We start from the raw sequence: 27105 nt of genomic DNA on the forward strand, positions 1-27105 counted from the left end.
AAAATATGAAATATATTCTGTTTATTATGTTCAAGTGTTTAACAAGAAGTCTCCTCTTGTTTCACAGACGGTATTGATACGATTTCAATGTGAATGCATACTTTATACATCTATACCATGTATGTGGCATTTTGAAAAATGTATGTAATATATATGTAACACTTATCCTTGGGTTTAATTTAGCAAAAAAATCTCTCTGGTGAGGAGTGTGCACGCACATCAAGTATAATCAGGACTGACAGGAAAAACTGTTGTCAGTTTGTGCATCCATATTGGAGCCTCCCAGAGGGCCTGACAACAAGGATTTTGGACAATTAAACCTGAGTAGACAAGTGTTCTTGAGGGTATATATGGGGCATGGTGTAGGAGATCTCATAAAGCTCCAAGATGTTGTGTTACATGTTGCACTTGCTGTTGTATCACGTATGTTTTTGTGAAGTAGCATCCTCCTGTACACTAGACGCAAATATAATCCCAGGCATATTCAGGTCCGGAGATAAAGTGATCGGAGGAGTCTTCCCGGTCAAAAGGTCTAGTAATGTAGGTATTATAAAGTTTACTTCAAGACCAGCATCTCAAATGTGTGATGATAGGTGAGTGTTCGTATCATATGGGCAATTTTTTACATTTATTTTTCTTAAGTTTGTTACATAGTTACATTATTAAGTAGGTTGAATAAAGACCTAGATCCATCAAGTTCAATCTTCCTCTCCCAATTGTACATTTTGTCTAACTTAACTGTAACCCACAATGTTATGTGTATCGAGGAATTGTTGAATGCAGGAAGGACTTTACATTGTTCATGTTCAACCACACATATTTAATTTTATTTTTTATGAAATAGAAAATTCAAACAATCGATTATTGTGTTTTTTAATGCATATTAGCATATGAATAGGCATATAGAAATAGGAAAACTCTTTGGGCCAACCATCCTAAACTGGAGCTAAATTCTAGACTAAACCTGGATTCTAAGAAAATAGGATGAACGGAACTTGAAGGAAAAATGGGAGCGGGGAAAAAAAAGGTAAAATAAGGGTGAATGTTACAGGATGGGACAGCATGGAAACAGACTAGATGTAGGGGGACAGTGGTCCACTTAAAAGATCTCCTCCTTAGTTTTATAATCTATTGAAATGTTACCATGCTACAAACCTGAGAATCGAAAATGTTTCCCTACATATTTGCACAGTTTTTTGTAATAAATTTTCATGGCTTATTTTCCATTTTATGAACATAGGATATTAATAATATATATTTTACAATAAATATTTATCTTTAGCTTTGATTTTAGGAGCTTCCGTTGGATCAGAACGATGATCTATGCCATAGAAGAGATAAATAATAACACTCTCCTTCTTCCTAACACATCAGTAGGCTATTCACTCTATGACACTTGTGATAATATAGCAGAAGTCTCAAAACAGATGTTCACGTTGATCTCTGGATCTGGAGTTGAAGCAAAAAGTATTCCAAATTACCAATGCCAGGAGAAATCTACATTATCTGCTGTTATTGGTGAATCAGCTTCAGTTATATCCATAGCAATGGCAAGGATATTGGGTACCTACCACTATCCACAAGTAAGTTAATGTTAAAATAAATTTATGTATATAAAATTGTATAACAGTGTACAAAACACATATATGCACTCTCATATAAAAAGTATGCAATAAAGAGATTTAAAAGTGACGGTAGTTCTGCGCTCCTCCGTTTGTAAAGATGATACAGAATCCAGTTCTTGCATTGTGGATTTATCCTTAACAAAGCTAAAACCAGAGCGTTTCGCGGATGTCCCGTCCACTTCATCAAGTGTATAGCTTATATGGTGTTATCGGCAGTGAACGTATATATACATAGAAAATGAAAAAACCTAGCGCCAAATCACCGGCAGCCGTTTACATTAAAAAATTTAAGACCTTACATATTCCTTTAGAAAAAGTAAGTGTACTCACATCGCCAAGAGACATATTAACAATTATAATCAAAAATAAATGAGAATTGTATAAAATTAAAACATCTTCAGCAGATAGTGCATGGTATAAAAATAGTAAAATTATATATATAATGATTATCGTTCGAGATTCGAACCTGCTACTTATTACTGCTCTGTACGATATGCAGACACCGCCCTTGGTCAGTCCCTCTAGACCAAGGGTCTCAAACACGCGGCCCGCGGGCCGCATGCGGCCCCTGAGGCTGCTTTATGCGGCCCGCAGGCACCACAGAGTCAGACCCCTTGACGATCCCGACCTGGTCCAGGAGGAGCCGCCGACAGCAGCGCTGAATTGCCACACAGAGACTGTTTCCCAGCACAGCATTTCCAATGACAGCCGCTGGCCAATCAGAGGCCAGCAGCTGATATCTGCGTGTCGGCGCAGCGAGTATGACGTCATTGCCATACGCAGCTATCAGCTGCTGGCCTCTGATTGGCCGGCGGCTGACAATGAAAATGCTGTGCTGAGAGACAGTCTCTGTGCGGCAATGCAGCGCTGCTGTCGGCGGCTCCTCCTGGACCTGGTCGGGATCGTCAAGGGGTCGGACTCTGTGGTGCCTGCGGGCCACATCTGCAGGAAGGACGCCGAGGGAACGGAGGACAGGTGAGAATCATCTTTTTTTTTTTCTATTTTATGTGTGTGAAGAACAACACAGGGGGCACAGAGCCACAACATGGGGACCGGGATGGGGCACAGAGCCACAAGATGGGGACCTGGATGGGGCACATAGCCACAAGATGGGGACCTGGATGGGGCACATAGCCACAAGATGGGGACCTGGATGGGGCACATAGCCACAAGACGGGGACCTGGATGGGGCACATAGCCACAAGAGGGGACCTGGATGGGGCACATAGCCACAAGATGGGGACCTGGATGGGGCACATAGCCACAAGAGGGGACTTGGATGGGGCACATAGCCACAAGATGGGGACCTGGATGGGGCACATAGCCACAAGAGGGGACCTGGATGGGGCACATAGCCACAAGAGGGGACCTGGATGGGGCACATAGCCACAAGATGGGGACCTGGATGGGGCACATAGCCACAAGATGGAGACCTGGATGGGGCACATAGCCACAAGATGGGGACCTGGATGGGGCACATAGCCACAAGATGGGGACCTGGATGGGGCACATAGCCACAAGATGGGGACCTGGATGGGGCACAGAGCCACAAGATGGGGACCTGGATGGGGCACATAGCCACAGGATGGGGACCTGGATGGGGCACATAGCCACAGGATGGGGACCTGGATGGGGCACAGAGCCTCAAGATGTGGACCTGGATGGGGCACAGAGCCTCAAGATGTGGACCTGAATGGGGCACAGAGCCACAAGATGGGGACCAGAGCCACAACATGGGGACCTGGATGGGGCACATAGCCACAAATTGGGGACCTGGATGGGGCACATAGCCACAGGATGGGGACCTGGATGGGGCACATAGCCACAAGAGGGGACCTGGATGGGGCACATAGCCACAAGATGGGGACCTGGATGGGGCACATAGCCACAAGATGGGGACCTGGATGGGGCACATAGCCACAGGATGGGGACCTGGATGGGGCACAGAGCCTCAAGATGTGGACCTGGATGGGGCACAGAGCCTTAAGATGTGGACCTGGATGGGGCACAGAGCCACAAGATGGGGACCAGAGCCACAACATGGGGACCTGGATGGGGCACATAGCCACAAGATGGGGACCTGGATGGGGCACATAGCCACAGGATGGGGACCTGGATGGGGCACATAGCCACAAGAGGGGACCTGGATGGGGCACATAGCCACAAGATGGGGACCTGGATGGGGCACATAGCCACAAGATGGGGACCTGGATGGGGCACATAGCCACAGGATGGGGACCTGGATGGGGCACAGAGCCTCAAGATGTGGACCTGGATGTGGCACAGAGCCTCAAGATGTGGACCTGGATGGGGCACATAGCCACAAGATGGGGACCTGGATGGGGCACAGAGCCACAAGATGGGGACCAGAGCCACAACATGGGGACCTGGATGGGGCACATAGCCACAAGATGGGGACCTGGATGGGGCACATAGCCACAGGATGGGGACCTGGATGGGGCACATAGCCACAAGAGGGGACCTGGATGGGGCACATAGCCACAAGATGGGGACCTGGATGGGGCACATAGCCACAAGATGGGGACCTGGATGGGGCACAGAGCCACAAGATGGGGACCTGGATGAGGCACAGAGCCACAAGATGGGGACCTGGATGGGGCACAGAGCCACAAGATGGGGACCTGGATGGGGCACAGAGCCACAAGATGGGGACCAGAGCCACAAGATGGGGACCTGGATGGGGAACATTGCCACAGGATGGGGACCTGGATGGGGCACATAGCCACAGGATGGGGACCTGGATGGGGCACATAGCCCCAAGATGGGGACCTGGATGAGGCACATTAGTACAAGATGGGCGCCAGGATGGGGAACGTTGCTACAGGATGGGGACCTGGATGGGGCACATAGCCACAGGATGGGGACCTGGATGGGGCACAGAGCCACAAGATGGGGACCTGGATGAGGCACAGAGCCACAAGATGGGGACCTGGATGGGGCACAGAGCCACAAGATGGGGACCTGGATGGGGCACAGAGCCACAAGATGGGGACCAGAGCCACAAGATGGGGACCTGGATGGGGAACATTGCCACAGGATGGGGACCTGGATGGGGCACATAGCCACAGGATGGGGACCTGGATGGGGCACATAGCCCCAAGATGGGGACCTGGATGAGGCACATTAGTACAAGATGGGCGCCAGGATGGGGAACGTTGCTACAGGATGGGGACCTGGATGGGGCACATAGCCACAGGATGGGGACCTGGATGGGGCACATTAGTACAAGATGGGGACTTGGATGGGGAACATTACTACAAGATGTTTTCCATTATTACTATATGATGCTAATTGTAAGACAATATTACTGTATGTGGCCAATTGGGGGAAATAAAATTGTAAAAAAAATAAAAAATAAAATAAAGCATGAAAAAATATTGGGCACTAAAAATGCTGTTTTATATGTAAACTAAAGTAACACAAAAAAGTGCACGTTTATTATCGCCACATCCATAACGACCCAAGCCATAAAAAAATAAACACGGCAAAAATGTTCAAAAGGTGTATACAAAAAAAATGGTATCACTAAAAATGTCACATTGAACAAAGAATGCGGCCCCCCAAATTCAAATTTTTTCCATGTGCGGCCCATATACCCAGCCAAGTTTGAGACCCCTGCTCTAGACCATAGAAATATTCGATAGCTGGTAGAAATTTTCTAGTTACTTTTTAAGGAAGATACAATTGTATGGTGGTTCTTGCAGAAGAAACATGGTTGTAAGAGGATATGTTTAATAAGAAGATATACAAATATATGTACTGTATATGCATCAAAAATTTTACTTGGACCATAGCCCATATCCCTATCATGGAGATAAAATAAGAATACACTTAAAATCAATAACAAAACCTATATTCATATTCCATACTTCCCTAGATGGTTGATCATTACTTGGTCATGTGAGTAAATTAAGAAAAAATGAATAAATGAATGAATAACCCATGCAAAAACATATTTTCCTAGACTATATTAGTTATGCATGTTGTGGGAACCAAACACCTTATAGTGCAATATAGTCTTGGATTATTGGTTTAAAAGTTTTTAATGAGTCATATCTGTGCGAGTGAATAGAATGATGAATTAGCATAGGCTGATATATTCTATGTTCTTCAATGCCGGGGACCGCACTGATGTATTGCAGTTGTGTGCAAGAGAACTGCTCAATACAGAGACCCATCAGATGTTCTCTTTGAGGATATAGAGGGGGAGCAAGCTGGAGCGAGAAGAATGGATGTGGGACATACTGTGATGGAAGGTGCTGCAATGTAACTACCTAGCAGGTAATCAGGGATATTAAACCTCCATGGAAGTATCTTTAGATGAAAGTCTCCGTTACCTCATGGTAACCCTGTGGTTTTAATGTGTCCAACTTGTATATCCAATAAATCTCCTTTCTGTTTAGACTTTGGATTCTATTAGGAGTGGTACACAAAATGTGTTCTATTGGCATCATTTTCAGGCTTCTCAAGTCTTTGTTGTGTCGGTGAGCCATATGTTGGGATAACCCATACAATTCCTTTTCCCACATTTGGTAATAGTTTTTTTCTTTTTGTTCGTTTCATCACTTCTCGCTGTATGGGAGGAATGGATTGGGAGCTAAAATGTTCCTGAGGGTAGGAGCTCATGTGTAAATGATAGAGGGTTTATTTGGTAAAATTTCTCTAACAACCAGATCATTTAATAAGATGAACCAATTATTTTGTAGAATTTCTCTAAAAAGTTTATGTTGACAATTGTAAGTGGTGATGAATTTCACACTGTCCTCAAACTTTGTCCAATCTGCATCGGAATCGGTGAGAAGGGAGTCCTGGCTACAGGTATCTCTCACTTTTTCAAAGGATTCTCTGATCAGGTTCCTGGAGTAACCCTGTTTGAGAAATGTATTTTTCAAGATACCCGATTGATCACTAAAATCTGCTTCTGAACTACAGTTCCTTCTGATCCTTTGAAATTGATTGTATGGTATATTGTGTAGCCATTTGTTGAAATGTCCACTGTTATAGTGGATATAACTGTTAGTATCTACCTTTTTAAAAAAGGTTTTTGTGTGAATCATCTGATGTTCTAATAAAAGTGTGAGATCTAAAAAATTGATACTATCAGTGCCAAGTTCAGAATTGAAGGTAATGCCCCACCGATTGCTGTTGAGGAACTCGGTTAAGGCTACCCGTTCTATGATGCTACTATTGATGATGAAAATCAAATCATCAATGTATCTTTGGTAAAAAGCAATCCCCTTCCAAAAAGGACCCCCATAAATGAACACAAGTTCAAACACCCCCATGAAGATGTTTGCGAAAGTGGGTGCAACCTTCGACCCCATCACAGTCCCTTTGATCTGATGGTATGTGCGATGGAGGGAGGTGAAAAAATTGTTGCTGAGAATGAATGATAAGCCAGCCCGAATGAAAGACTTGTGGGCGGAGGACAAACGAGTGTCCCCAGCGATTATGTATTCAATACATAAGAGACCAATTTCCCAGTCAATATTAGTATATAGTGATGTGACATCTAGGGATAAAAAAATATACGTGTCTTTCCATTTTATGCTTTTGGTGAGCCCAATAAGGTGACTCGAGTCTCGAAGGTAACTCCTCAGATTTTTAACATGGGGCTGTAGGAGAATGTCAATATATTCTGCTAGGTTGCTGGTCAGTGAGCCTATGCCTGATATGATGGGTCTTCTCGGGGGTTTGCTCCGATCCTTATGAATTTTCAGAAGGTGATAATAAAAAGGCATGCATGGATTTTGTACCAACAAGAATTTTTTCTCGTTTTCATTCAGGAATCCTTCTTCATAACCCTTCTTAATAAATTTAACATATGCCACTTGAATTTCTTCTAATGGATTGTAATGAATCTCTCTATAGTATTTTCTGTCATTGAGAATTCTATTGGCCTCCTCTATGTAGTCATTATAATTTTGTATAACAATCCCTCCTCCCTTGTCTGTCGATCTGATGATTATATTATTATTTTGGAATACTGGGGTTTCAGTTAATTTTTTTGAAATCATGCATGGTAACCTCACTGAGGTTGACTTCTGCTCTCTAATGGGTAAAACCTTGGCTTGCTTTTCAAATGGGTGGGTAATGTGCCACCACTCTGGAAAAAGGTGCATCCTTTCAGGTCTTGTCAAATACTACCACCTAGTTGACAATACCCAGAAGAGTTGCACCACATGTGTAACTGATTTTTTACCCGGGGCCCTAGTCCCCAGACACGAAACGCTAGATTATTATTTCAAAAGACTAGGGAAAAGCAAAAACATAAAAGAGGGAACAGAGGAAGAGGCAAACAAAAGAAGACTCATAGAAAAATAGAGCTCCAAAAATCAGAGAAATCCAACAGATATAATTTGTCGTCCACCACACTAAGTGAATATGACATTTCTTTACTTTCCAAAGGATTATCTTTTTGTTCTACGTACAAGAGTAAAGACTTTGATACATTTTTAGATCTTCTAGCCTTTGTGAGAAAACTAACCCTCAAAAGACATTTTGCTAACAAGCCCGTAAGTGACACACCAAACACTGACACAGGTTTGGTTGTCTGTAATGGCACATTACCCACCCATTTGAAAAGCAAGTCAAGGTTTTACCCATTAGAGAGCAGAAGTCACCAAATTGATACATTCACTGAGGTTACCATGCAAGATTTCAAAAACTTAACTGAAACCCCAGTATTCCAAAATAGTAGAAATCTTAACACAAACGAAAAGAAAGCTCTTCTCAACCCTCAGGAAAATAATAATATAATCATCAGATCGACAGACAAGGGAGGAGGGATTGTTATACAAAATTATAATGACTACATAGAGGAGGCCAATAGAATTCTCAAAGACAGAAAATACTATAGAGAGATTCATTACAATCCATTAGAAGAAATTCAGGCGGCATTTGTTAAATTTATTAAGAAGGGTTATGAAGAAGGATTCCTGAATGAAAACGAGAAAAAATTCTTGTTGGTGCAAAATCCATGCATGCCTTTTTATTATCACCTTCCGAAAATTCATAAGGATCGGAGCAAACCCCCGGAGAGACCCATCATATCAGGTATAGGCTCACTGACCAGCAACCTAGCAGAATATATTGGTCTCTTATGCATTAAATACATAATCACTGGGGACACTCGTTTGTCCTCTGCCCACAAGTCTTTCATTCGGGCTGGCTTATCATTCATTCTCAGCAACAATTTTTACACCTTCCTCCATCGCACATACTATCAGATCAAAGAGACTGCAATGGGGTCGAAGGTTGCACCCACTTTCGCAAACATCTTCATGTTTGAACTTGTGTTCATTTATGGGGGTCCTTTTTGGAAGGGGATTGTTTTTTACCAAAGATACATTGATGATTTGATTTTCATCATCAATAGTAGCATCATAGAACGGGTAGCCTTAACCGAGTTCCTCAACAGCAATCGGTGGGGCATTACCTTCAATTCTGAACTTGGCACTGATAGTAGAAATTTTTTAGATCTCATGCTTTTTTATAGAATATCAGATGATTCACACAAAAAACTTTTTTAAAAAGGTAGATACCAACAGTTATATCCACCATAACAGTGAACATTACAACAAATGGCTATGCAATATACCATACAATCAATTTCAAAGGATCAGAAGGAACTGTAGTTCAGAAGCAGATTTTAGTGATCAATCGGGTATCCTAAAAAAGAAATTTCTCAAATAGGGTTACCCCAGGAACCTGATCAGAGAATCCTTTGAAAAAGTGAGAGATACCTGTAGCCAGGACTCCCTTCTCACCGATTCCGATGCAGATTGGACAAAGTTTGAGGACAGTGTGAAATTCATCACCACTTACAATTGTCAACATAAACTTTTCAGAGAAATTCTACAAAAAAATTGGTTCATCTTATTAAATGATCTGGTTCTTAGAGAAATTTTACAAAATAAACCCTCTATCATTTACAGAAGAGCTCCTACCCAGGGCCGGCTCCAGGTTTTTCTGGGCCCCGGACGAAAGAGTCTCAGTGGGCCCCTTTAACACATACCACGATTCATGATGCAGAGATACGGCGGAGAAATATAGATATATAATACAATGCAAAGATTTCACTTCTTACATTACATGAGTGATATCTATTGTAAATTCCACAATAGCTCAGAAACCGGTGAATCGCTCCACACAGAATACTGGCCCCCTAAAATGCTCCATACAGGATACTGGCCCCCATATAACGCTTCATACGGAATACTGGCCCCCATATAAGGCCCCATACGGAATACTGGCCCCCATATAAGGCTCCATACGGAATACTGGCCCCCATATAACGCTTCATACGGAATACTGGCCCCCATATAACGCTTCATACGGAATACTGGCCCCCATATAAGGCCCCATACGGAATACTGGCCCCCATATAAGGCCCTATAAGGAATACAGGCCCCCATATAAGGCCCCATACGGAATACTGGCCCCCATATAAGGCTCCATGCGGAATACTGACCCCCATATAAGGCTCCATGCGGAATACTGGCCCCCATATAAGGCTCCATACAGAATACTGGCCCCCATATAACGCTCCATACAGGATACTGGTCCCCTTATAAAGCTCCATACAGGATACTGGCCCCCATATAACGCTCCATACAGGATACTGGTCCCCTTATAAAACTCCATACAGGATACTGGCCCCCATATAACGCTCTATACAGGATACCGGTCCCCTTACAATGCTCCATACAGGATACCGGTCCCCTTATAACGCTCCATACAGGAAACTGGCCCCCATATAATGCTGCATGCAGGCTGTTACCCCCTACATAATGCCCCATACAGGCTGTCCCCCCCCTTATAATGCTCCATGCAGGCTGTTACCCCCCACATAATGCCCCATACAGGCCCCCCCCTTTTAATGCTCCATGCAGGCTGTTACCCCCCACATAATGCCCCATACAGGCTGCCCCCCCCTTATAATGCTCCATGCAGGCTGTTCCCCCCCACATAATGCACTATGCAGGCTGCCCCCCCCCTTTATAATGCCCCATGCAGGCTGTTCCCCACCTTATAATGCCCCATGCAGGATGTCCCCCCCATATTATGCCCCATGAAGGATGCCACCCCCCTCTCTTTATAATGCCCCATGCAGGATGCCACCCCCCCTCTCTTTATAATGCCCCATGCAGGATGTCACCCCCCCTTCTCTTTATACTGCCCCATGCCTCCATACATTAAAAAAAAAAAAAACAAATACTCACCTCCCTTCTCCTCACCTGCTACCTGCTGCCTGCTGCCCTCTGCTCGGGTCTGGACTCCAGCGTTGTCGGCGTCTTCCCGCTCAGCGCTCCCTGTGACGGCTCAGGGGAGGGCGCGGTGTAAAGACGTCACCGCGCCCTCTGACCTGAGACGTCACAGGGAGCGCAGAACAGGAAGACAGCTGATCTGCGGAGGCACGGGGAGAGGTAAGTATCCGCCTGCCGGGGCCCTGAGCAAGCAGCGGAGAAGGGCGGGCGCTGACACCGCTCTCCTCCGCCCATAGCCCAGCGGGGTGCGCGACCGCCAGTGGGCCCCTCTGCCTGCTCAGGGCCCCGGCATTTGCCCGGGTGCGCCGGGTGCTGACGCCGGCCCTGCTCCTACCCTCAGGAACATTTTAGCTCCCAGCCGAATCCATTCCTCCCATACAGCGAGAAGTGATGAAAGGAACAAAAAGAAAAAAACTATTACCAAATGTGGGAAAAGGAATTGTATGTGCTGTCTAAACATCACACATGGAGCCGACGCTTTTGTTTCATCTTCAACTGGGGAAGTTTTTAAAATTAACAGTAATATGTCCTGCGATACGGACTTTATAATATACCTAATAGAATGCCCATGTAGCAAACAATACATAGGGTGAACCACACAACCATTTCACAAGAGAATGAATTCTCACATGCATAATGTGGTTACGGGTTTTCCCAAGCATGGGTTATCCCGACATATGGCTCACTGACACAACAAAGACTTTAGAAGCCTGAAAATTATGCCAATTGAACACATTTTGTGTACCACTCCTAATAGAATCCAAAGTCTAAACAGAAAGGAGATTTATTGGATATACAAGTTGGACACATTAAAACCACAGGGTTTAAATGAGGTAACGGAGACTTTCATCTAAAGATACTTCCATGGAGGTTTAATATCCCTGATTACCTGCTAGGTGGTTACATCGCAGCACCTTCCATCAGCACATGTCTCACATCCATTCTTCCAATTTTTGCTAGCTTGCTCCCAGCTTGCTCCCACTCTGTATCCTTAAAGAGAACATCTGATGGGTCTCTGTATTGAGCAGTTCTCTTGCACACAACTGCAATACAACAGTGCGGTTCCCGGCATTGAAGAACATAGAATATATCAGCCTATGCTAATTCATCATTCTATTCACTTGCACAGATATCCCCTTCTGACTCATTAAAAATTTTTAAACCAATACTCCAAGACTATATTGCACAATACGGTGTATGGTTCCCACAACATGCATAACTAATATAGTCTAGGAAAATATGTTTTTGCATAGGTTATTCATTCATTTATTCATTTTTTCTTAATTTACTCACATGACCAAGTAATGATCAACCATCTAGGGAAGTATGGAATATGAATATAGATTTTGTTATTGATTTGAAGTGTATTCTTATTCTATCTCCATGATAGGGATATGGGCTATGGGCCGAGTAAAATTGTTGATGCATATACAGTACATATATTTGTATATCTTCTTATTAAACATATCCTCTTACAACCATGTTTCTTCTGCAAAAACCACCATACAACTGTATCTCCCTTAAAAAGTAACTAGAAAATTTCTACCAGCTATTGAATATTTCCATGGTCTAGAGCAGTGGTCCCCAACCTTTTTTGCACCAGGGACCGGCTTGAAGCAAGATCATTTTTCCATGGCCCAGCAAGGAGGGGGTGGGGTGGGCGGGGCTTTGGTCATATGGGGGCGGGGTAGTGGAGGGATTTGGAGTTTAGTGCATACTTATCATATAGTGTAGACCAGGTCCCCGCCAGGAGCTATGCCAGGAGCCCCACATAATGTGCTGTGCCAGGAGCCGCATCACTGAGGCCCCATCACGCCCTGCAGCAGGACAGGGCAGCTGTCCTGACAGCTGCTGTTCAGCTGCATTTACTTCATCCCAGGGGCGGACACAGACTGTAGTGGGCCCCTGTGCAAGAAATTTTTGGGGGCCCCCCCCGCCCTTCATAAGGCAACAAAGTTATGTAAACATAACCCCCCCATGTGCATCTCTCACCCCCCCATGTGCAGCTCACCCCCCGTGCATCTCTCATCCCCCTCCGTGCATCTCTCATCCCCCTCCGTGCATCTCTCACCCCCCCGTGCATCTCTCATCCCCCCGTGCATCTCTCATCCCCCCGTGCATCTCTCATCCCCCCCGTGCATCTCTCATCCCCCCATGCATCTCTCATCCCCCCCGTGCATCTCTCACCCCCCCGTGCATCTCTCATCTCTCCCCTCCCCTCCATGTGCATCTCTCATATCTCCCCTCCCCCCCATGTGCATCTCTCCCCTGCCCCATGTGCATCTCTCATCTCTCCCCTCCCCCCATGTGCATCTCTCATCTCTCCCCTCCCCCCCATGTGCATCTCTCATCTCTCCCCTCCCCCCATGTGCATCTCTCATCTCTCCCCTCCCCCATGTGCATCTCTCATCTCTCCCCTCCCCCATGTGCATCTCTCATCTCTCCCCCCCATGTGCATCTCTCATCTCTCCTCTCCCCCCCATGTGCATCTCTCATCTCTCCCCTCCCCCCATGTGCATCTCTCATCTCTCCCCCCCCCCCATGTGGATCTCTCATCTCTCCCCTCCCCCATGTGCATCTCTCATCTCTCCCCTCCCCCCATGTGCATCTCCCATTCCCCCCACTCCTAGTTAATTGTATTTAAAAAAAAATAAAACTTGTTATACTTACCCCCATGCGATCCCTGCAGAATCCTGGCGCTCGTCCAAATCGCTGACACCAGGTTCTCCTGCCTTCCGGTCATGTGACGGCGCCGTCACATGACCGGAAGTCAGAGGAATTATGAGATGTCCTGGACCCGGCGCTTTGCATGGGGCCGGGGGCCCCATGAGGAGAGAGACGCACAAGAGGGGGGCTCCGAGGGGGCTCCTACCGGCCGGGCCCCATACTGGAGTCAGGGCAGTCATGCCCTGATGGCGGCCCTGCTGGAGGCTGGAGGGGCCCCCTCTCCCTCGGGGCCCCCGTTCAATGAACCGGCTGCACGGGCGGTAGTTCTGCCCCTGCTTCATCCTGCTTCAGGACCTGTGGTGACATCACAGTTATGTACCTTGATGTCATCACAGGTCCTCTACAGGTCTACCCTGCGGGAGTCTAGAACAGCGGGCAGCATCCACCCCACACAGTGTGCTCTGAGCCACCGCAGACCAGAGCACACTGTCAATGTTTAGTGATTGTCTGTGGCGGTGCCGCGGACCGGCTGAAAAACCCCAACGGCCCGGTCCTGGTCCGCGGACCGGCGGTTGGGGACCTCTGGTCTAGAGGGACTGACCAAGGGCGGTGTCTGCATATCGTACAGAGCAGTAATAAGTAGAAGGTTCGAATCTCGAACGATAATCATTATATATATAATTTTACTATTTTTATACCATGCACTATCTGCTGAAGATGTTTTAATTCTATGCAATTCTCATTTATTTTTGATTATAATTGTTAATATGTCTCTTGGTGATGTGGGTACACATACTTTTTCTAAAGGAATATGTAAGGTCTTAAATTTTTAAATGTAAATGGCTGCCGGTGATTTGGCGCCAGTTTTCATCATTTTCCATGTATATATACGTTCACTGCCGATAACAACATATAAGCTATACACTTGATGAAGTGGACGGGACGTCCGCGAAACAGTCTGATTTTAGCTTTGTTAAGAATGAATCCACAATACAAGAACTGGATTCTGTATGACCTTTACAAACGCAGAACTACCGACACCTTTAAATCTCTTTATTGCATTTTGAACCGCAAAGGTTTGGTGTCTCCTGCAGCCCTCTTAAACGTCTAATACAAGCAAGGCAAGCGCACAACTGCTTTTATACTTTTCTCTGGGTAACAGCACTATTGCACCCCCATTTTTATCCTTATATAAAAAGTATGGACACATGACAAGATCACACTCAGCATGTTGGTGAAATACTGGCCTGTACTTTGGCTGTTACACTACTAAAGTAGAAATTTGTTCAATTCTCTTTTCATTCCTAGGTAAGCTATTTTTCCTCCATAAATGTCCTGAGTGATAAATATGAATTTCCTTCTTTCTTTCGGACCATTCCAAGTGACACATTTCAAACAACTGCCTTGGCGGCCATAGTGGAACACTTTGGTTGGAAATGGGTGGGAACCCTAGCTGAAGACAATGATTACGGGAAAGTTGGAGTTCAGCTCTTCACTGAGCAGGTTGTACAACTTGGTGTCTGTATTGCGTTCTCAGAGACAATTCCTTTGGTGTATTCCAAGACCAAATACTTTCAGATTGCTGAGACTATAAAACAATCCTCAGCTAATGTTATCATTGTGTTCTCAGGGGATACCAACTTATTACCACTGGTTTGGGAAATAGCCAAGCAAAATATTACAGGTAGAACTTGGTTGGCAAGTGAAGGCTGGAGCACATCTGCTTTTGTCATAGAAAAGGAGCACACTAGTTTTTTTAGTGGCACATTGGGGCTAGCAATACCCATAGGGAGTATTCCAGGCCTTAAACAGTTCCTCCTTCAGCTGAACACTCAACAGAACCCTGTAGATGTTATAACAAAATCATTTTGGGAACACACATTCAAGTGTTCCTGGCCCGATCACACGAAAATACAGAGCAATACGACGATTTGCACTGGTAATGAGGATATTACATTGGTGAACAATACATATACAGATGTGTCACAGCTGAGAATTAGCTGTAATGTCTACAATGCGGTATATGCTATTGCACACGCGCTCAACAGCTTATGGTCTTGTGAAAATAAGCTATGCACAAGAGGACACATCCTGCAACCCTATCAGGTAACGGCAGATCACTGCTTTTTGTTGTGTGTTGTATGACGTAGTCATATATGTGTTGATCATCTTAAACTTTACCATTGAGGAATATAATAATATCCATTTGATGGGCACTTGTTCTTCCCTGTTCAGTTTTCATACATATTGTACACACACACAGTCAACTCCTTTATCTTCATTATCAGGTCCAGGAGAGCCATTTGATAATGTTTAAAAGTTGCATTGTGATATCTGGCTGAAGATCATCTTTAAAGCAGCTATTCCATGAACCTCTTACCTACAGGATTTAGCTATCTAATATTAATAATTTCTAAAAATCGTTCAAACTTAAATTTTCACCTTTCTTCCAATGGCTTGTTCCACACTTTATCCTCTGCTCCGTTGGTGACTTGTGGATAGGCAGCATCTAGTTTTTGCAGTCCTCTTCCAGTCAGCCAAAAATAGTCTGTTATGTTGATCCATGATGCTTGTTAGAACATGTGCACACTACGTCTTTTTCAGGTGGACCCGCCACGAAACCATAATGCAGTTAAAAGAAGCAAACTCATCATTCTTCAAGTGGCTTCTGTTTAGAAACCGCTCACTATTGCACAAATATGCTAAAAGAAAAAGGACGGCGCTAAAAACCCATTACACAACACAGTGCAGGTAACGCCAAAACAGATGCTTTGGGAAAAACAGTGCCTAAAAGACGTCGTGTGCACATATCCTAAGAGAGAAGATATGCAGTCAGCTTTTCAGCTGACAAGTAGTTGGAAAAGTTAGGCCTGTATGTTCAACGGCACAAGTGTGCTTTGCCCTATATTGAAGTTAGAAATAGATATCAGGACACAGAACAAATATTACGATGGACTAATAACTATAGGTTATTTCTGCTTCACAAGAGTAGTTTATTCACATGATCCAAAGGAAAGAACAGATAATACCAATCCAACGTTTCAGCCATGCAAGGCCTTTTTCAAGGAACATCTGTACAAATAGTAGAATTTTTTTTCAATAATGCAATCCATATTATACAAAAAACACAAATAAACATTTAGCATATTTGATAATCTAAGTAGTCAAAAGGATTATCATCCAAAGGCTGTGTATGTCTTTATACAGAGGGTGATTGTTATGATCCATCAATGTGCTCCAGGAATGAGGCATATATAGCCTAGTGGCCATATCTATCGTAGTTCTCAATGAATTGATTGATTTAATAGAAAGGTCTTTAGCAGCAAGAGAAAGGATTTCCTAAAAATGAAAAGGCAAAGAATGGACTGGCATAGTTTTATGATGAACTATATAAGGTATATACAGATGCATCTCACTAAATTAGAATATCATCAAAAGGTTAATTGATTTCAGTCCTTCAATACAAAAAGTGAAACTCATATATTATATAGAGTCATTATAAACAGAGTGATCTCTTTCAAGTGTTTATTTCTGTTAATGTTGATGATTATGACTTACAGCCAATGAAAACACAAAAGTCATTATCTCAGTAAATTGAAATAATTAACAAAAAACACCTGCAAAGGCTTCCTAAGAGTTTAAAAAGGTCTCTTAGTCTGTTTCAGTAGGCTCCACAATCACGGGGAAGACTGCTGACTTGACAGATGTCCAGAAGGCAGTCATTGACACACTAAGTAAATGCAAAGTAAATTTTGCATTTCATTTGGAAATCAAGGTCCCAGAGTCTGGAGGAAGAGTGGAGAGGCCACAATCCAAGCTGCTAGAGGTCTAGTGTGAAGTTTCCACAATCAGTGATAGTTTAGGGAGCCATGTCATCTGCTGATGTAGGTCCACTTTGATTTATCAAGACCAAAGTCAGCGCAGCCGTCTACCAGGAAATTTTAGAGCACTTCATGCTTCCCTCTGTCGACAAGCTTTTTGGAGATGGAAATTTCGTTCTCCAGCAGGACTTGGCACCTGTCCACACTGCCAAAAGTACCAATACCAGGTTTAAAAACAACAGTATGGGTATGTGCACACGATGCAGAAATGAAGCAGAAAATTTCTGCATCATTTCTGCATCTCCCTGGCAGAAAAAACGCATGCAGATTGTGCATGCGTTTTTCCTGCAGAATACATGCGGATCCACATGCAGATTCACATGCGTTTCCGCATGCAGATTGACAAGCGCTTTCCAGGCGATGTTAGCATCACCTGGAAAGTGCTTGATAACTAGGTCACACTGTATAAATCCATGCAAACAGCATGGATTTATACAGTGTGAACCGAGAGAGTGTATATACTTACCTCCGATGGCCCGCGCTGTCCTGCTCACTCCGTTCTCCCGGCTGCCGGCAACTTTGAATTGAAAGACCTGCCGACGTCAGCGTCACGTGACCCGTCACATGACTCTGACGTCACCGCAGGTCCTACAACTCACTGCAAGTGCCGGGAACCAAGCGGGAGCGCTGCGCGGGCCGACAGATGGTAAGAATACATTTATTTTTTATTTTATTCTTCTTTTTACAGCTTTTTCAATGGTACCTGGGTGTGGAGGAGACTCTCCTCTCCTCCACACCCGGGTACCATCCGCACATTAGAACGCACCAATTACGCAAGTACAAATGCTGTCTTGCGGAATTGGCGCGTTCTAATGCAAGTCAATGGCGGCGAAATCGCCGCGTTTCCGCAAAATTAATTGACATGCTGCGGATTTTTGACCGCAGCGTTAACGCTGCGGAAAAATCCGCATCATGGGCACAGCACATGCGGATTTCCATTGGGGAACATTGCTGCCCTTCTACCATGCGTTTTTCATGCGTTTCCGCGGCGTTTACGCAACTGCAAAAACGCCGCGGAAACGCATGAAATACGCATCGTGTGAACACAGCCTATCACTGTGCTTGATTGGCCAGCAAACTCGCCTGACCTTAAACCCATAGAGAATCTATGGGGTATTGTCAAGAGGAAGATGAGAGACACCAGACCCAACAATGCAGACGAGCTGAAGGCTGCTATCAAAGCAACCTAGGCTTCCATAACACCTCAGCAGTGCCACTGGCTGATCGCCTCCATGCCACGCCACATTGATGCAGTAATTGATGCAAAAGGAACCCCGACCAAGTATTGAGTGCATTTACTGAACATACATTTCAGTAGGCCAACATTTTGGATATTAAAATCATTTTTCAAGCTGTTATTGTAAAGTATTCTAATTTACTGAGATAATGACTTTTGTGTTTTCATTGGCTGTAAGCCATAATCATCAACATTAACAGAAATAAACACTTGAAATACATCACTCTGTTTGTAATGACTCTATATAATATATGAGTTTCACTTTTTGTATTGAAGAACTGAATTAAATTAACTTTTTGATGATATTCTAATTTAGTGAGATGCACCTGTATATAGATTCCATAAAAAGCAACAAAAAGTGAAAGAAGAAAAGGCAAAAAAGAATAGAAGAAAAAAAGAAGAAAGGGAGGCAGTGGCGAACTATAATACAAAGTAGGTACCTTTCAGTAAATGTGTCAATGATGATTCTGGAAAGATAGAGAAAATGCAAAAAAATTACAAGTCAGAAAACAATGTCAATCAACTGATCCATGACAGATATCAGAAAGGGAAAGTTAATTGGTGTTTACCTGTAACAGGGTGGGTCCTGGCATAAAGTTTTACGATGCTCATCGCGCCATAGTGAGGACAGAGTGCAGAGTGGCGTTTTAATGCTGTGTGGGCAGGGCTGAGGGCGATTCCATGTGATGTGGATGTCGCACATTGGTAGCGCTAATGTGCATGAGGGTGGCGGGAATAGATGGAAATAGCCGTGCCCTGTGACGTAAACATCATACATCGGAGGTGCTAGTGCGCATGCGGGTTCCGGGAATGGACGTAAACCGCCGAGGGCGGCTGAGTACCATATAAGGATATCTGAACCCAGCAGAAATTTAGCAATGCAGATTTTATTTATTCCTGTTCTCCACTCAATTAAATCTACGAAATAATGTTACAATGATATAATGCAATAACTAAATATAAACACACGTATAATCTATAAATATGTGGATAGTACATGAAAATGTGATCTTTTTCCAATTACACATGGAAGACATCCGTGTAGTTAAGAGCAGTACGTCCAGTTAAGGTAAAGATAGGGATTGCAAAGTACAAGCACAGTCTGGGAGTTGTAGTCTCTCATACTGCATAGGATCACATTGCTTCTGACCGTATAAATATCAATGTGCTTTTCTTTGTTCTGTGTAGTTGGTTGAATCTTTAAAAGCAGTCAATTTCACAGATCCAATTGGAAATTATCACTACTTTGACAAAAATGGAGATCCAGTAGCAAAGTATGATGTTGTCAACTGGCAGATAGGAGAAAATGGCTTTCTAAGCTACAAGAAGGTCGGAAGCTACTATGGCAGCACAATTATGGACCATCAGCTTGTGATTGATGAACAGAGTACCCTGTGGAATGGAGATGAGTCTCAGGTTTGGATTGTTCAGAGTTCATTTTATTTTATCTAGTATTCGAAAAATGTATCTTTGTATTACAGTTTCCCCCGTTACTGGAAAAATGGCAATACATAAAATATGATGTAAAATCTATATTTGATTTATTGTGCAATTTGCCGTAATAATTTATTGTAATTTCTTTACCTCAGCCTCCACTATCAGAGTGCAATAAAAGCTGCAAGCTTGGATTTAGAAAAAGTATCTTACAGGGGCAACCAGTCTGCTGCTTCAGTTGTATTCCATGCCCAGATGGTGAAATTTCCAATGGAACTGGTAAAAGCCTTTGACTTTATTCTCATAGTGTCCTTCTAGCCCACAATAATGTGTAGTAGGGTGGTAGATAAACTTGGAGGGGTGGAGATCATGTACTGCGGTAACTTGAGAAGGTCTTAAGAGTTACTTGGTACTGAGATGTGAAAAGACCAGAGGGTGGGATGGTATCATTCACCGCAATCTCATAATACATTGTCCCTTCTTCTCATTACCTTCTCCTTGCAACATGCCCCATAAAATATATCATCAAACTCTGAATCGTTCACCTTTCTTCAAACATGACCTGCCTTCATCTTTATCTCTTGTGCAGCTTAGAGCTATGCAGTCTCCTTAGTTTTCTTACTTCCTAGTTTATAGCAGCACGGCCTCTCCTCCTTGAGTGGCAGCTCTGGTGAGCAGCAGAACTGTACTATCAGTAGACTTATAAAGTTTAGCACAAGTTCTGCTATAACACATTCATTCATCTATCAGTGGTTTGTTCTGAGCCTACACTGTTTTCACTATCTTTACACATAGAGATAACAAGGCATTTGAACAAGCACAGATCCAAACACCAAGAACAGAAAGTTGTGATTAGGAGACCTGCTATGATAGCTGTGGGCTGGTGATTTTTCAAGATTTGTAACAGCATCTCTACAGAAGATGAGAGAGAGGGTGATGGAGGTGAGCAGCTAACTGCTGTGTAGAAATCAATGGACTCCAGAGAAGTGGCTGGAATGTTAAGGGTTAACCCCTCTACTGAAGTGTAAATACTATCACTCTTGACCAGGCTCTGGAGACTGGGCTCCATGGAAATGAGCTGTACTTTATAAAAGATAAAAGGTCTTAAGGCAGGAGAATGACAACAGATAGATAAAGTAAGTCAGTTGCGAAGTTGCTTATTTTCATGCTGTCTAACAAATGAAAGCAATTTAAGAACTTGAGAATACCCCTTTCAGCTACTTGCCACGATACTGGAATTGGGAGTCGATCTCTTCTGAGTGCTCCAAAATTTAATAATGTTTTTTATTACTCTATTTCAGAAGGTTTCTACTCAATGTACATCAATTCACAGTTGCAGAAAGATATTAGGAGAAATTTATCAATAATGCCATAAGTTGCACACGTGATTTTTCATTTTTGCTTTTTAGTTTTTTTCTTCTCTTTTTCCAAGAGCCCTAACCTTTGTTTATCTTTCTATTAACATAGTTACATGAGGACTTGTTTTTTGTCGGAGGAGTTATCATTTTGAATGACACTATTCATTTTACCATACAGCATACTGAAAACCGGGAAGAAAATTTCATTACATTTGCAACGTTAAAATAAAGCAATTATGCCATTGTTTTTTGGGTTTTGTCTTTACAGCGTTCATTGTATGGTAAAAATGACCTGCAAATATAATTTCCAATTCAATATGATTATGTCAATACCAAACTTGCATATTTTTTATTTACCGCAAGCGGTGAAAAAAAAAATTTGAAGTTTGTAAAAAAAAAGAAAAATTGTTTTTTGTCGCCTTTTTCCAAGACCCTTGCATTGTTATTTTTCCATCAATGGAGATGTTAGAGGTCTTGCTTTTTTTTTACAGTTGTATTGCAAACAATTTGGGGTACATATGACATTTTCATTACTTTTAATTGTATTGTTTAGATGGTGGTGGTGACTGGAAAACCCCAATTCTGGTGTTTTGATTTTGTTTCACTTTACAGTTTATGGGTTAATTGATTTTAGCTTTTGATAGACTTGGCCTTTATGGATGTGGCCAAACCAAATATGTTTATGTATTTATTTTTGTAACGGGGTGATTTGAATTTTTATATTTTTTAACATTTTTAAATTTTTTTGATAACTTTTTTAAAAATATTTTACATGATTTTTTAGTCCCTTTAAGGGACTTGAACCTGTGATCCACTGAACACTTGTTCTATATACTGCAATACTACAGTACAAAGTGGAAATAATGGTCTCCTTCACAGGAGTACAGAGATGCAAGCTATAGGGGTTTTCAGCGTCCCCCAATATCCGATGTATGTAGAGCAGACTTAGCTCCTGAGCTTCCTCCACACATGCAGATGCCAGAGATGACATACTGGTACCTCCATTTGGGCTAAGGGTTACATAAATTTGTCACCCATCATGGCTTCTTTTTAGCCTCACTTTTTTTCTACACAGCTTTAAGTGTTTTTTTCTGAGACTTTAATACAGATCTAACTTCTGGTGTACCCACCCACACTTGAAAAGGAGATCACAGTGTACCATTCATAATGTACAAGGCTGTGCAACTTGCGGTGCTCTGCAGTTCCATCAATCAGCCAAACGTTGCTAGGATTCAAATCCTCAATCATCTGTTATTGGTGACCTAACCTAGAGTCCCACAAAACCCCTTTAAGCTAAGAACAAAAAGTCTATGGCAATTCAAACAAAAGATACAATCCGGCACCATTCAAACTTGCATACCTCTGCGTCGAGAATGGAACGGATTGCAACTTGCCAAAAGCTGGAACAAAAGGTGCTCCACCCAAGAGAATAATTTTCATAGAATCGCTGGAAGGATGAAAAGGTGTCACTCTCTGTCCCATAAAAAAACTTCTTTATTAAGGCAGATTAAAACATGTATATGACCCGCTACCTTGCATTCATGTTTTAATCTGCCTTAATAAAGAAGTTATTTTTACGAGACAGAGAGTGCCACTTTTTCATCCTTCCAGCGATTCTAAAAGCAAAAAGTCTGCTAAATCCTTTCTGACCATATTTGATGCAGGACAGTAATGCAAAAAGTAGGCATAAAATGTTGTATTTACACCAAAATGGCATAAATAAAAATTAAAACTGTCTGCTCGCCAAGCAAAAAACAAGCCCTAACACAGCTCCATCGCCAAAAAATAAAAAAAGTCAAATAAAATTGGCAACACAAGCAAATTTTTTTTTTTTTTACAAATTTCCGAATTTTTTTTTTACCACTTAATCCAAAAAGCTATACAAGTTTGGTATAATTTTAATTGTATTGACCTGGAGAATCTTGTCAGAACAAGAATCTTGTCATGGTGCAATTCAAAACTACAACTTGTCCAGCTTAAAAGCAATCACTCATATAGCTATGTAGACTGAAAAATTGAAAAGTTATGACCCTTGGAAGAAAAGGAGGAAAAAAAGAAAGCACAATAATGGAAAATTATTTTTCTTTATGTCCGTTTTTTGGTCCTAACAATACACAGGTCTACCCCTAAAAAATATTTTTCAGGTGCCAAAGTTTTTTGAATGGATTTAGGATATTTTGGGAGTGCTGAATTCAAAAATCCCATTACTTTTGCTGAATTGGTTCTAGTTTATGAGATAATTCATCCATGAAAATAATGCATTCCACCAATGCGACCTGTGTGTGATAACAAATGCAAAAGCTTTTTTGATCTTTTGACTCTTTATCAGTGTCTTAGGTAATGAAATACCCCATATAATTATTTTGTGTTTCAATTTGTAGGCTTAAAATGTTAGAAAAGCGAGTTTTTGAAGCCAGAATTCTACTGTAATTAATTAACTATTAAATATGTCAGAAACTAGAGCCAATCTGGCAAAACCGAAGTCTTGTTCTTAATCCGCACCATAAACTAAATTTAAAACCGTTCAGATATCGTTGGCACTAAAATCACTGTATACCAGTAAATACCCCAATATCACAGTATTACGTTGACCTTTTTTTCTGGATCTACTGTATGCACTCGCTAAACTTTTTAATGCATCCTTTCCCACTGAATTTCAGATTAAAATAATATTAATGGTGAAATCATACTGCTACCTATAAGTGATAACAGATTGATACTGTAGATAGCAAAAATCGAAACTCACAAGCACTTACTAGGAAAAGGAAATAAATGAACAGGTGCAGGTTGCTATGATTTTATTGCGGAGGGTTGGCTTTTACACTTTTTTTTTATCAAAAAAAATGTTAACTGAGTAGAACCCTTTGTTTTTACATGTGTTACTATCTATTCAGCTACTGTAGTATACCTACGCATTATGTTCTAATTCTAAGGTATATTTGTTTAATGGACACAGTGCATATGTGCACCTGCCTTGTTTTTGGTTTTGCTTTAGTCTCTCGTACTAAGTACCCTATCCCTTTCCTGGGCGTTGCACCTGTAAATCTTACACTCCGTCATATACTCAGCTTTCCACAGGCAGGTTTTAAACACAGTCATGTGCTGGATCTGCTCTGGCCACAATTCTGTTGAGGCCTGAATGGCAGATAGCGAGGTGAGTCACTAGAGTTAGGGACCTTCCTAATTGTCTACACCTTGTCACGGTTAATATGTCTTTTACGCTTTTTTGATAAAAAAAAAAGTCAGCTAAGTACCCTATATTTTTACATATTTTTTTCTATTTATTTACTTACTGGAGTGTTCCTACCAATTATGGGTACAATTCATCAAGACCGGTTTTGCTCACTCCAGTCTTGATGAAGAGGCATGCTGGAGTCAGACGCTCCTGATTCATAAAGGGGTCGAGGAGAAGGTGTGGCATTCCCTGTTCCAAAAATCTCACTCCAGTCCCTGACTGGAGTAAGATTTCTGGGGTGGCTTACGGAGATGCACGCCACTTGTCAGACTCCCCAGATTCTTGAAGAAGTGTGCACCTCGGTGTGCCACATCAGAAATCTTACTCCCGTCAGGGTCTGCAGTGAGATCTCTGGTGTAGGGAGCGCCACAGCTTGTCATGAATTAGACGAGTTGTGGCATTCTGCCCCCTGTCCTACCCAAGATCCGCAAATCTTGTTGAAGTTGGGAGAAACTGGCATGAAAACTCCAAAAGTCTTTAAATTTTGGCAGAACTCTGAGTTGTGCCTAAATTTTGCGACTTTTCAAAGCTTATGCAAGAATTCTGGTGTGAAAGCTTTGATGGATCGAGGCCTAAGTTTTTATTCTAGGTTATATATGTATTACTATAGCATGAAAACAAATAAACAAATACAACCACTCTGAATGCACTAAGCTTTATGTGAACACTGAATACATGATTTGTGAATTGCAATACTGCAATATAGACTACACTTATAAAACTGAGATTCTTAGCACACAGTTTGATCAAATTATATGGCCCATCTTCCGACGCCCAAGCAATCCTTGTAGATGGGAACCTAATCTTATCAGACTTACCTCTTCTGGTCCTAGGCCTAAAAATGTAATGCTCAGATGAGATCCAACTATAATTATAAAAAGATTTGGAGAGGTGAGAGGAGGCTCAGTCACTTACTGCAAAATGTACACTTCAAAAAATGAAATTTACGAGCTCCTATTAGCAAAATGAAATAAATATAAAGTTGCTTGAATCTGTACCTGCAATGCTATAGCATAAAACGTATACGGGCACTCTGAGTGTACTAAAGTACAAGTACGTATAGTCTATATACAGCAATACAATTGCAAATTCAGAGTGCGGTAGTATACATTTGCATGTATGCTATAGATACAATAGAATATAGATTAATAAATATATTGCCATTTAATACTTTTTGACAATCATTCTATCTTTATTTTTAGATTATACAGACTGTTTAAAGTGCCCACCAGACTACTGGTCTAATAGGAATAGAGATGCTTGTATTCCCAAGGAGGTAGATTACCTGTCTTTTGGAGAACCACTTGGAATCACATTCTCGGCAGCTGCAGGATTTGGAATCTGTCAAACTCTTTTGGTCATTGTGGTGTTCATAAAATATAGAAATACCCCAATTGTCAGAGCCAACAACTTAGAAATCAGCTTCCTGCTCCTAACGTCATTGACATTGTCTTTCATAGGGACCTTCACTTTCATTGGAGAACCCTCCACTTGCCTGTGCCTCCTTAGACAGATTGTGTTTGGCATAAGCTTTGTCTTAACTATATCATGTATCCTAGTAAAGACGTTAGTTGTCATTCTAGCATTTACAATGTCAAGGCCCAACCAGGGTGTGATGAAATATTTCCACCCTTTTCATCAGAGAATATTAGTTGGATTCACGACGATTATTCAGTTTGCCATCTGCATTGGATTCTTTTCATCCACTTCTTCTTTCACGAGGAAAAACAGAGAAGCTGCAACCACTAAGATAATCTTAGAGTGCAATCGGGAGTCAGAGCTGGCATTTCTAGTTTCTTTCGGATATATTGGGCTCCTGGCAGTAATTTGCTTCATTCTTGCCTTCCTGGCCAGAAATTTGCCAGATAGTTTTAATGAGGCAAAGTTTATAACCTTCAGTTTATTGGTGTTTGTTATGGTCTGGGTGAGCTTCATTCCTGGCTATGTCAGCACAAGTGGCAAATACATTACTGCCGTGGAAATCTTTGCTATTCTTTCTTCTGCTGCTGGATTGCTAGCTTGTATTTTCTTTCCTAAATGTTACATTATATTGCTAAAGCCAGAGAAAAATTCCAAGAAAAAACTAACTTCACGCACCGACCTTAGAAAATGAATGTGAAATGGCAAAAAGCCTCATTCACTTGCTACTAACGTGGAAGCAAATACAGTAAAAAGTTAGTTTATTTGTCCTATTATGGCCCTAGTGTGTATATGAGTCTGAATAGGTCAACTACATCAGAGATCAAGGATGGGTGTAGATTTATAAGGTGTACAGACATGAATCTGAATATACAGTATACAGTACATATGTACAGTATATAAAAAATTCAGTTGTCTCTGCTATGGGGCCCCCTTCATACGTCCGTATAATTCCGGTA

At 42.3% G+C, this 27105-nt stretch overlaps 1 protein-coding gene across 1 annotated transcript; it reads left to right on the plus strand.

Annotated features, from left to right (window-relative positions):
* The first annotated feature begins 579 nt into the window (after positions 1 to 579).
* On the plus strand, positions 580 to 26840 carry LOC141258518 (extracellular calcium-sensing receptor-like). Its single transcript, XM_073673503.1, has 6 exons — positions 580 to 593; positions 1283 to 1583; positions 14891 to 15688; positions 19889 to 20116; positions 20290 to 20413; positions 25930 to 26840. Exons 1-6 carry the CDS (start codon positions 580 to 582, stop codon positions 26838 to 26840), a joined length of 2376 nt encoding a protein of 791 aa, XP_073529604.1.
* The last annotated feature ends 265 nt before the right edge of the window (positions 26841 to 27105 follow it).

Source organism: Phyllobates terribilis, unplaced genomic scaffold, assembly GCF_046119375.1.
Source record: "Phyllobates terribilis strain yellow unplaced genomic scaffold, ASM4611937v1 Scaffold_3__8_contigs__length_932513732, whole genome shotgun sequence".
Taxonomy (NCBI): domain Eukaryota; kingdom Metazoa; phylum Chordata; class Amphibia; order Anura; family Dendrobatidae; genus Phyllobates; species Phyllobates terribilis.